This window comes from Oryctolagus cuniculus, chromosome 4, assembly GCF_051225735.1.
Source record: "Oryctolagus cuniculus isolate XC-2025 breed Fujian yellow rabbit chromosome 4, ASM5122573v1, whole genome shotgun sequence".
NCBI lineage: Eukaryota > Metazoa > Chordata > Mammalia > Lagomorpha > Leporidae > Oryctolagus > Oryctolagus cuniculus.
In genome coordinates this window covers 69,381,605-69,394,213 of record NC_142870.1, presented here as the reverse complement: position 1 = coordinate 69,394,213, position 12,609 = coordinate 69,381,605, and the positions used below count along the sequence as shown (strand labels likewise).

At 44.9% G+C, this 12,609-nt stretch overlaps 1 protein-coding gene across 5 annotated transcripts in view; it reads left to right on the top strand.

Annotated features, from left to right (window-relative positions):
• Nucleotides 1-6,118: 6,118 nt before the first annotated feature.
• Nucleotides 6,119-12,609, top strand: part of CFAP44 (cilia and flagella associated protein 44) — a 131,967-nt gene continuing 125,476 nt past the window's right edge. For 2 of the 5 annotated variants that reach the window (XR_016233084.1, XM_070072115.2), the window contains exon 1: nt 6,278-6,543. Coding sequence is in view for 2 of the 5 variants with exons in the window: in XM_070072115.2 (XP_069928216.1) it covers nt 6,293-6,543 (251 nt within the window). In the remaining 3 variants the exon portion in view is untranslated. Of the gene's footprint in view, nt 6,544-12,609 lie in introns of all 5 variants that reach the window. The other 3 variants (XM_070072118.2, XR_016233085.1, XR_011387872.2) reach the window with 3 other exon arrangements.

Sequence of the window (12,609 nt, the reverse complement as noted above, 5' to 3'; positions counted from 1 at the left end):
CCAGGAGCCAGGTGCTTCCTCCTGGTCTCCCATGTGGGTGCAGGGCCCAAGGACCTGGACCATCCTCCACTGCACTCCTGGGCCACAGCAGAGAGCTGGACTGGAAGAGGAGCAACCTGGACAGAATCTGGTGCCCCAAACAGGACTAAAACCCGGGGTGCTGGCGCTGCAAGTGGAGGATTAGCCTAGTGAGCCACGGCGCCAGCCCCTGTATTGTTTTAAACCTAGTTCACTGAACTCATTCTGTAGGAAAAGTATAAAACCTGTAACCAGATTCAGACTTGCAGAAAGGCCAGCTCAGGCAACTAATTGTTTCTGGGTTGAGCTCCTCAGTTTGACTAGCTGAATAAATTTTAACTTTGATTTTTCAACCAGACTCTTATCATTTCAGTTGATAACAAGAAAAGAGCTTTTTCTTTCTTAAGGCTTCTAAAGCTGTACTTCTTCATTGTGGCTGCCATTAGAGTGATATGAAGGTCTTTTAAAATTCTTAATGCCCAAATCCTACCCTAGTCCAATTAGATTGGAATTTCTTCTGGCAGGCCACAGATACCCACATTTTAAAAAGCCACCAGTGGGCCGGCACCATGGCTCAATAGGCTAATCCTCTGCCTGTGGCGCCAGCACACTGGGTTCTAGTCCCAGTTGGGACGCTGGATTCTGTCCTGGTTGCCCCTCTTCCAGTCCAGCTCTCTGCTGTGGCCCGGGAGTGCAGTGGAGGATGGCCCAGGTCCTTGGGCCCTGCACCGCATGGCTCCTGGCTTCGGATCTGTGTGGTGCGCCGGCCGCAGCAGCCACTGGAGGGTGAACCAATGGCAAAGGAAGACCTTTCTCTCTGTCTCTACCTCTCTCACTGTCCACTCTGCCTGTCAAAAAAAAAAAAAAAAAAAAACACCACTGATGATTCTAGTATACAGCAAATCTTAATAAAGATATTTGTCACCACCAAATCATAAATTAATGCACATTTGATTTTAATTAATAGTTAAATTACCATGGGACCTCTTTTTTTTTTTTTTTTTTTTTTTTTGACAGGCAGAGTGGACAGTGAGAGAGAGAGACAGAGAGAAAGGTCTTCCTTTTGCTGTTGGTTCACCCTCCAATGGCCGCCGCTGCAGCCGGCGCACCGCGCTGATCCTGGCAGGAGCCAGGAGCCAGGTGCTTTTCCTGGTCTCCCATGGGGTGCAGGGCCCAAGCACCTGGGCCATCCTCCACTGCACTCCCTGGCCATAGCAGAGAGCTGGCCTGGAAGAGGGGCAACCGGGACAGAATCCGGCGCCCCAACCGGGACTAGAACCCGGTGTGCCGGCGCCGCAAGGTGGAGGATTAGCCTATTGAGCCACGGCGCCGGCCAATGGGACCTCTTTTAATTGACAAAATTATGTTTACCATATATAGCATGATGTTTTGAAGTATATATACATTGTGGAATGACTAAATCTAGCTAATTAGCATACATACTCTCACATTAGATCGTTTTCATGGTAAGAGCACTTTACATCCACTATCTTAGTATTTTTCAACTACACAATATAGTATTTTTTTTAAGATTTATTTGTTTACTTGAAAGAGTTACACAAAGAGAGGTAGAGCCAGAAAGAAAGAGAGGTCTTCCATCTGCTGGTTCACTCCCCAAATGGCCACAATGGATGGAGCTGTGCTGATCTGAAGCCAGGAGCCGGGAGCTTCTTCCAGGTCTCCCACTTGGGTGCAGGGGCCCAAGGACTTGGCCATCTTCTACTGCTTTCCCAGGCCATAGCAGAGAGCTGGATCGGAAGTGGAGAAGCCGGGACCTGAACTGGCACCCATAGGGGATGCTGGTACTGCAGGTGGTAGCTTTACCTGCTACGCCACAGCTCTGGCCCCAATGTAGTATTAATTGTAGGTACCATGTTGTGTACAATAGATCTTTTTTAACTTATTCCTCCTATCTAACTGAGATTTTATATCCTTTGACCAACACCTCCTTGGCGGCTATTTATCACTTTTCAGACTCTTCTGCATCGGTGGGTTTCGAAGTATTAACACTGACCAGTAGCATAACTTGGGTACTTGTTAGAAATGAAAATTTGAGGCCTGGGCTGTGGCATAGTGGGTAAAGCCACTGCCTGCAGTGCCAGCATCCCATATGGGTGCCGTTTCAAGTCCCAGCTGCTCTTCCTCTAACCCAGCTCTTTGCTGTGGCCTGGGAAAGCAGTAGAAGATGGCCTAAACCCTTGGGCCCCTGCACCCACATGGGAGACCCGGAAGAAGCTCCTGGCTCCTGGCTTTGGATCAGCACAGCTCTGGCTGTTGCGGCCAACTAGGGAGTGAATCAGTGTATAGATGATCTCTCTCTCTCTCTCTCTCTGCCTCTCTGCCTCTCTCTGTGTAACTCTGACTCAAATAAATGAATAAATAAATATATAAAAAAAAAACTAAAAGGTTAAAGACAATTTAAAAACATGAAAATTCTTGGGCCTTTCCTGAGACCTACTAAATCAGAAATTAATGTCTGATTTAATAAGCCCTTCAGGTGATTCTGATGCATGCTGTTGATCTATAGCATTGCACCTGTGTGAACTCTGCTCTACTAGTATTTGATTGTGATGTACTATATTTATATTGACTTTTAAAAAAACGTTTACAGCCGGCACCACGACTCACTAGGCTAATCCTCCGCCTTGCAGCACTGGCACACCGGGTTCTAGTCCCGGTCGGGGCGCCGGATTCTGTCCCGGTTGCCCCTCTTCCAGGCCAGCTCTCTGCTATGGCCTGGGAGTGCAGTGGAGGATGGCCCAAGTGCTTGGGCCCTGCATCCCATGGGAGACCAGGAGAAGTACCTGGCTCCTGCTTTCGGATCAGCGCGGTGCGCCGGCCGCAGCGCACCAGCCGCAGCGGCCATTGGAGGGTGAACCAATGGCAAAGGAAGACCTTTGTCTCTCTCTCTCTCACTGTCCACTCTGCCTGTCAAAAAAAAAAAAAAAAAGTTTACTTACTTGAAACGTGAGTTAGAGAGAGAGCTCACCCTTCAGTCTACTGGTTCACTCCACAAATAGCTAGGGCTGGGCCAGGCTAAGGCCAGGAGCATGGAACTCTAACTGGGTTTCTTACATTGGGGGCAGGGGCCCAATAACTCAAACCAGCTTCCGTTGTCTTCCCAGGCATATTAGCAGGGAGCAGGATTAGAAGTATAGCTGCCAGGATTTGAACCTGTGCTTATATGGGATGTGGAGTAGCCCAACATCTGTGCCACAATGCTTGCCCCTATATTAATTTTGAACAACTCAAACATTACTTTAGTTTGTGTTTAGACTCAAACTTTTAGAAAATATATGACCTTTCCAGTATGCCCCCAAAGGCCAGTAATTTGCTTAAATTTAATAAAATTTAGTTTTCCAGATGACAGCTTAGGAGAGAACGAAATTGATCATTGAATCCACAGTTATAACCATTCCTTTACAGTAAATTTGGGTTAGCAGAATTTAATAGCTTTATTGTTTACTAACTGCTGGACACTATCTACTTCCCATAACTCACAACACCTGTTAGGAGGTAGGTTTTATTCTAATTTTGCAGATGAGGAAACAGATACAAGAAGGTTAAGTACTTTCTCAGGGTCACACAAATAGGGTGTGGTGGCATTAGGATGAGAATAAAAACTTTTTCTCCAAAGCCTGTGCTTCGCTGCATCTTGATGTCAAGTAAGTGTATCTTAGAGGCAGCATAGAAGGTATCCCTTATGGAGCCATTACTGTGACCACAGTATCACCATTATCTCACTTAAATTACACGGTAGACTACAAATTAGGGGTATTTAAATGCACCTTCCCCCCAACCAAAAAAAAAAAAAAAAAGGCAACAACAACAACAACAACAACAACAAAAAAGCCCTTGCAGTAGAGGAACAGCCTAGAGGTAAGTTGGTGAGGTGAGTAAGTTTGTCAAGAGTGCTTGTAAGAGGCAAAGCCAGGCATTGATACTCTTCTTGTAATTACTGGACTTCCAGTCTGTGAGAACTAAGATAAGCATAAGGGCTAAGGGTCCAAGTAGTACACCTAGAAAGCCTGGATTCAAATGGCATGTCTGCCACTTGGGCTGTTTACCTCGGGCAAGTTTCATCGTTCCCACCTCAGCCAGAGATGATGTGTCTTCCTTAGAGGCTCGTGAGGATTAAAAAAAAGCAGGTATCTACGAATGTGCTGAGAACAAGGCCTCAATGAACATTCTGCAGTGATGGCTATCAACTTTTGTGTACAAATAAATATATCATTTTCCCTGTTTCCTAATTTTTAAGCATTGTTTAATAAATTTATTAATATTTTAATTAGGTTAACAATTGAATCAACTGCTGTAAATTCAGAGTTATTTCACCTGAAAAGTTTGGAGATTGAAAGAAAATATCTCACACCCATTACTTCAACTAACATGCTATTTAAAAGTAAGTTTGTCCCATGTTTTTAAACTTTTCAGGTACCCTCATTATACCATTTAATAATTAATAGAAAAAGTGGTCTATTTTTTGGCCCTATAGAATACTTGAGTAAAGAGAATATTTCAGTATTACCAACAAATGTGTGGTAAAATTTTTTGGAAAATTACTATGTTAACATGGAAACCAACAAACAGCCATTTTGAGAAATGATATACAATAGATTAAATACAATTTATATTACATGAAAAATACATTGACTTTTGGCAGTTGGCTTTGTACCTAATCATGAAACTGCCTCCAAAATTAAGAAATGACAGTCCTGTCATCTCTAAAAACACATCTCCTTGTGTTTCTTTGCAGGGTTTCCCTCCTTTTGTTCCAGTCTTAGGCAAGCACAGATATTGTCACTGTTGATTTGTTTTCATTTTATATACATGGCATCTTGCACTGTACTGTTTTGTGTTTGGCTTCTTTCACTCACCGTGACTAAGAATCATCTATGTAGTGTATATCTCTTCCATTTTAATCTGTGAGTAGTGGCCTCTATGGGTGTTTATCCATTCATCTGTCAGTGATCATTATTATTTTCAGTTTTGAGGAACTGTGAATAAAGCTGCAAAGAACATTTATACAAAGGCATTTTGGGGGTGTGTGTAGATATAAATACACCACTTTCCCTGTTGGAGGATTTGACACTTTAATAAATTTATTCATATTTTACTCGGATTGACAAGTGGGCTACTGCTGTAAACTGAGACGATGTTTGAGGATGAAAGAAAACATGTTACCCATATTACTTCAAACTAACATGCCATTTAAAAGTTTCTCCACTGTTTTATAACCTTTTAGATGCATAAGATTTTACTTCTCTTGGGTAAATACCTTGGATGTGGAATAGCCTAGTATTAATTTTTTTAACAACTATGAAATTATTGGGACATTTTTTCTTTAAGGTTTATTTTATTTACTTGAAAGGCAGAGTTATGGCTAGATAGAGGTCTTTCATCTGTGGTTCACACACCCCAAATTGCCCCGACAGCTGGGGCTGAGCTAGGTAGAAGTCAGGAGCTTCCAAGTCTCCCACGGGGATTCAGGGTCCCAAGCACCTGCGCCATCTTCTGCTGTTTTCCCAGGCGCCTTAGCAGGGAGCTGGATCAGTAGAGTAGCCAGGACTTGAAACACTGGCTGCATGGCAGGCAGTGGCTTAACCCCTATGCTACAAGACCGGCCCCTGGTGTTAACTCTTAACAAGCTGCCAGTTTTTCCAAAGTGCACATGCCGTGTTCCACCCCCAATACCCTTGTAGGAGTTCTTTTGCTCCCCTCCCTTGCACGTGTAGTGTGGGCAATCTGACTTTACCCACTCCAGTGCACGTGGAGTGGTGTGCATTGCTGTTTGCCTCTCCGTAACTGCTGGTAAGCATCTTTCCACCCGGCTACTGACCATTTAAAAATGTTTTGTAATCAAGTAGCATTAGGTGCTTAAAAATCGAGATGAGCTTTGGAGCACACAGCGGTTGAAAAGCAAACTGCTACACCTAGAAACTGGCGGAGGTGGGCGTGTACTGTGTATGCACCTAGTGTCTGGGGCCACAGAGCCCACAATACAAACCCTATTTACTCGCCAAAGCCAACAGAGCTCAAAAACGAAAAACTCGCGAGACAGCCATCCTTGTTGTTAATGGTGCTGACAAGCTGCCTCCCCTCTCCTACGACCCTTCTATTTTTAATTAGGTAAACGTTACCTCGGAAAACACAAAAATGGCCCGTTGTTCGGCTCTGTTAAGGCTGTTCTGGAATACTGAATAGGAATCTTTGAAAATGTTCCTAAGTCACTTAACTATCAGCGTGCCACCCTTCATGCCGAGGGGCTAATAAGATGCCAGAATGCTGGACGTTCCTGTCCCGGTTTGTACCTCAGCCAGGGAGCAAAAGCGCCCGGACCACAGGGCGGGTAGAACGGGCCTTCCCGGGGGGCTCCGCGCGGGGTCTCTGGGTAACCGGTCCGGCCTACGCATGCGCCTTAAGGCCCGCCCGGAAGCCGGGTGGCGTTGCCCTGGCGACCGCAGTAAACGGAGGCTGGAGGCGGATTCTAAGACTCCAAACAGGCTGCCACAGGCGGTACCTGAGGTAAGTTTGCAGCCCATTCCCACACCCGAGGGACTGGACGGGGCTGAGGCAGAGCTGCGAAAGGGGCTGGGCTCTGGGGTCAGGTAGAGCCACCTGCCTCTCACTTAGCTGCAGCTGGCCCCTCTGCAGTTCAGTTTCCTCTTCTCTGAAAAGGAAGATGGCAATCCTTACCTCACTGGGTTCTTGTTAGAATTAAATAGGATAGTTAAATAAACAGGCAAGTGGGTAGCACATGCAGGACACATAATGCACAATATTGAATGAATAGACAAAGACGTAGTAGCACACAGGTACGCAGGGTTCCAGTCAACCCACAGTTGTCTGGAGAGCTTACGGATGAGACTTTGGAGAAGGAACTAAGGAAGTACTAGGCGAGAGAGTGACAGGAGATGAGCTACAGCTCATGACCTTGTGGCCATGCCAGGAAATCTGAATTCGTATTTAAGGGCAATGAGGAGCCATTCAAGGTTTGAAACAAGAGTGGCACATTAAGAATTGTGTTTTTGAAATGCAAGAGGCAGTGTATAACATGGATTGGAGAAGGAAAAACAAAATATGAGACCAATCGGAAGGCTGTGGTAATGGTGCATGTGAGGCACGGTGAGTGCCAGCCTGTGGTGGAGACAGCGGGAACAGAAGGGAAGGGGTTTGTCCAAAAGCTTAGGAACTGCACATTGGGTAGGGAGACTTGGAAATCGGCCAATTAGAGGGGGAGGCTTCAAAGAGTAATGGGTACTTTCTGACCTGGAGAATAATAAATAATATCTATCTCATAGTGTTGTCCTCAGAATTAAATGAGATAATATATGTAGAACTTCTTAGAACTGTGCTTGAAACATGTACACTTTAAACAAACAAAAAACCCCACAGACTATTGTGCCCTCCACAGTTGTGTTTCACATTGCAGAGTAAAAGCTGAGAGTCTGTTTTGTGTGTGTATCAACTGCTGTGAGTCTTTTGTCCGCCTCTGGCACACTGCTGAGGCTGAGTGAGCTTATGAGAGTGAATCAGGGTGGGGGGTGGGGAGTGGGGAGCACTGTAGCAGCACACTCCTCTGCATCACTGTGTACTATTTTTTTTTCTTTTTGTACGTTCTTAGGGTTGATTCAAAACTGAAGAATCTATTTAATGAGGTGATTAAAACAGTTGCTCATAAGCTGAATCAATAAACCTGAATGAATAAACCTGAACTTAATAAAAAGATTTATGATCATTCTGAAAATTAAATCCCAAACATAGCTAGTTGAGTTGTGTAAGGTAGGACATTGTTTATAACATACAAGTAATGTTGAGTCATTCTAGTTGGGAACAAACAGTGATAAGCCAGCGTATAATAATCCTGTTTGTCTTCCTCCCAAGATAATGTAATCTTAGAATTCCTAAAAGTAATGTTATATTGTCCCCAAAAGGTGAAATGATAGTTCCTGTCTTCTGGAAGGTGATCAAATTTTACAAGGAAGATAGAAAATTTGGAGGGACGTATGATGTATTGGGAATTAACTTCTTGAGCTAATAGGATGGTGGAAGCATTAGAGTAAGAATTTTTGAGTAATAAAAGAATTGAGATGCTGTCACAGGGAAAAGAGCAGATCTGGGGAGAAATGAAAGCCAGCTACAATTATTTGCATGATTGTGAATCTATGGATTCCTAGAAGAAAGAACAAATACCAGTTGCAGGGAGGCAGATTTCAGCCTAATATGAAATGTACTAAGAGCTAGAACTGAGTATTAGCAGAATGTGATCACCTTTTACCCATTTTTTAAAAGATTTATTTATTTGAAAGGTAGAGTTACAGAGGGTGTGGGGAGAAACAGAGAGAGTGAGATCTTCCATCTGCTGGTTCAGTCCCCAAATGACCTCAATGAACAGGGCTATACCAGGCTGAATCCCGGAGTCTGGAACAGGTCCCCAACATGGATTGCAGGAACTCAAGCACTTGTCCCTTCTTCTTCTGCTTTCTCACACACATTAATAGGGACCTGGAGGGAAGCAGAGCAACAAACCAGCACTCATATGAGATGCCAGCATTGCAGGCAGCAATTTAACCCCCTGAGCCACAATGCCAGCCCCTTCTCTGAAGTTTAAATTGAACCTGATTGAGCATCTCTCTCTCTTTTTTTTTTAAGATTTTTTTTTTTTAATTTTTACTTGAAAGTCAGAGTTACACACAGAGAGAAGGAGAGGCAGAGAGAGAGAGAGAGAGAGGGAGAGAGAGAGAGGTAGAGAGCTCTTTCATCCGCTGGTTCACTCCCCAATTGGCTACAACGACCAGAGCTGCGCCAATCTGAAGCCAGGAGCCAGGAGCTTCCTCCTGGTTTCCCACGTGGGCTCAGGGGCCCAAGGACCTCGGCCATCTTCCACTGCTTTCCCAGGCCATAGCAGAGAGCTGGATCAGAAGTGGAGCTGCCGGGTCTCCAACCGGTGCCCATATGGGATGCCAGCACTGCAGGCAGCGGCTTTACCCATTATGCCACAGCGCTGGCCCCAGGGTTGAGCATCTCTTGAAGTGGTCTTTCATTAGTTCAGGACTATGTTACTACACCCATTTCTTTAACCATTTTACATATTGAGTGCCTATGTCTGGTAACTGTTAAAGCTTTAGTGTAATGGCTCACTAAGATCTCAGAACAACCTTATGCAGGTGGCACTGCATTTTAAAGATGAGAGTACTAAGACACAGAGGGGTCAAATGCTTGTTTAACACCTCACGACTAGGAAGAGGAAAAGCCAGGATTTAAAATGATCAGACTGACTCTAGCTCTGTTCTCAGCTGGCCAACACATCAGACCACTGTCATGGAACTGGATTGTGGATAGGTAGACTGTATTGGCTGGGAAATTGGACTAGTTAAGATCTCTTTCAGCTGTCAGGATTCCATGATCCTATTTATTGAGCCCACCTGTATTAAAGAGACTAACTAGTAGCGATTGTAGAAACAATGACCGTTTCTGAGTATGTACTGGGTATTTTACCATGGTTCTGAACCGTAGTTCTTAAAGCTATGCCTGACTGGGCCGGCGCCGCGGCTCACTAGGCTAATCCTCCGCCTAGCGGCACCGGCACACCGGGTTCTAGTCCTGGTCGGGGCGCCGGATTCTGTCCTGGTTGCCCCTCTTCCAGGCCAGCTCTCTGCTGTGGCCAGGGAGTGCAGTGGAGGATGGGCCAAGTGCTTGGGCCCTACACCCCATGGGAGACCAGGAAAAGCACCTGGCTCCTGGCTCCTGCCATCGGATCAGCGCAGTGCGCTGGCCGCAGCGCTGGGCGTGCGGCCATTGGAGGGTGAACCAACGGCAAAGGAAGACCTTTCTCTCTGTCTCTCTCTCTCACTGTCCACTCTGCCTGTCAAAAAAAAAAAAAAAAAAAAAAAAAAAAAAAAAAAAAAAGCTATGCCTGACTGTATAAGAGAATTATCTGGGGGAATAGAATCCTATTAATAATATTTTTAACAGCTTTATAAGTGACTCTAAATTGCAACATTACCTCCTTTATATTTAAGGACTAAGAGGTTCAGGAACTTGTTTCTTGGCCAACTGGGAAGTCTTTTCTCTGGTTCCAAAGTCCCATTAGGTTACCTTGCAACTTTCTCATCCCTTTGTTCTAAAGAATTGAACATAAAACCTTTTATTCCATCTTACCAACTACACTGATAATTTCCAGGAGACTAGAAGCATTTTTTGCCTGACCTCAACTGCTTTTACAGGTTCTTCAGTCACCCTTATAACCTAGAACAGCCAAGTATAGGCTCCAATATTCACAGATTGTCCCATATTGCTAGCTCATAATACAGGCAAATTCCTTGGGTTCCAATATTTTCATCCACATTGTACAAAATCTGACATTAACTTAGTTTGTGATATTAATAAAAAATTTAAAAAAAATTTTTTATTTGGGAGAAATATAGAGAGCTTTTATTTACTGGGTTACTCCCTCAGTGCCTGCATAACGGGGGGCTAGGCCCAGCCAAAGCCGGGAGCTGGGAACGCAGAATCTCCCATGTGGGTGGCAGGAATAGGACAACTTGAGCCATCACCGCTGTCTCCCATGGTCTGCATTAGCAGGAAGTTGGAATCAAGAGCTGAGCTGGAACTCAAATCCAGGAACCCTGATATGGGAACACAGGCATCTCAACTAGCATCTTAAGTCCTAGGTCAAATGCCTGCCCCTGAGTGTGTGATATTAAACTTTATTGTATGGTGGTGTTAACCATTTGAGGAGCATATTTTTTATGACAGCACAGAATAAAGTGTGGTGCTTTCGTCTTGTCACCAATTTACCTTTCGTTGTGGTTCAACTCCTTTGTTTACAGAATGCTTCAGGGGCCATCATAATTTTTTTTTATCCTACCTCATAATTATCTTATGAATACATTCATTGCATCTTGTGGGCTCTTTTTAATAGAATCTGTTACAGCTGATTTAAACTCCAGGCACTTGTTCTGTCTGCAACGAAGTATGAAGCAGATGAACAAAACCAGAAGGCTATTTTTAACAAAAAACTTTTATTGAAAAGAGCAGAGATTGAAAGGGCGGAGGGAAAGTTCCCAGGAAAGCAGCCAGGAGGGGCTTCTTCAGAAGGAAAAAGCCACTGAAGGGAGGTGACCTGGGGGTTTTATGCTGGTTCAAAAGTTTGTACAAGGTCCTTTAAGAACAACGTTTCTTGTGTGCATGGTGAGCTCATCCTGGCTTCTCATCTCCCCTTCCTCCAATTTAATTGTGACTTTGACAGGGCGGAGAAAAATTTCTGTCCTGGGGCATGTTAGCGGGGAGCTGTTTGTCTTCACCATACTCCCGAGAGTGGTCAAACTACTCCAGCCACCTGACCTTCTGGGTGACCTCGGCACCAGAGCCTGCTTTCTAACTAAATCAGTGAAATTCTTTATGTCTCTTATTATCACCCTTTGCTTTTTAGCTCAGTCGGTTTCCCAGGTAGGCTAAGAAGACGTTCCACATTACAGGAGGGCCTTTTGTTTTCTTTTCTTTTTTACCATTCCTGCTCTGACTGCTTTCAAATCTATAAACAGTTAGCACTCAGTGATGGTATTTTTTTTTTTTTTTTGACAGGCAGAGTGGACAGTGAGAGAGAGAGGTCTTCCTTTTTTCCGTTGGTTCACCCCCCAGTGGCTGCTGCAGCCGGCGCGATGCGGCAAGTGCACCGCGCTGATCAGAAGCCAGGAGCCAGGTGCTTCCTCCTGGTCTTCCATGCGGGTGTAGGGCCCAAGGACTTGGGCCATCCTCCACTGCACTCCCAGGCCACAGCAGAGAGTTGGACTGGAAGAGGAGCAACCGGGACAGAATCCGGTGCCCCGACTGGGACTAGAACCCTGTGTGCCGGCGCCGCAGGCGGAGGATTAGCCTAGTGAGCCGCGGCGCCGGCCTTCAGTGATGGTTTATTAAAGATAAATGTACTTAGGAGGAAGAAGGTTAAAAGGTAGAAAGTAATCACCTGAAGCTTACAATTGGTAGGAAGCAGGAAAGAGAACTATGGGATTAGAGTATTTGAGAGGTGTTTGCCCTGCCGTTCCTTTCTTTAAAGGGAGCCATGAATTAGGGAATGCAGGAGGCCTCTTGCAGTTTAGAATGACTTTTAGATGGTAACCAGGAAGAAAACACGGACCCCAGTACTACAAGCACAAAGAACCGAATTCTGCCAGCAACCAGAACAAGCCCAGAAGTAATATATTAGTTAGCCTTTTCTTTACTAAAATGAAATCCCTCAGGCAAACTGACTAAATAAAGAATAGAGGTCTGTTTTGGCTCATGATTCCGGAGGTGCAGAGTCTAGGGGCCTCATCTAGTGGTGGCCTTCTGGCCAGCAGAGTCCAGAAGTGGTGTGGTGCAGAGGACGACATGGCAAAACACCGGGAGCACTCATGTCTGCCTAAGTCTGTGTGGTCTCTTGCCCTCTCCTTTTGAGCCACCAAGATTGAGTCATGGGCTCCTAACCTGACTCCTAATCTAATCACTCCCCAAAGGCCCCTCCTCTAAATACCTTAGTCAGGTTAACTTTTCACTCTCTAACTACCGCTAACTTCAGTCTTTGGAGATTAAACTCCTGTGTGAATTCAG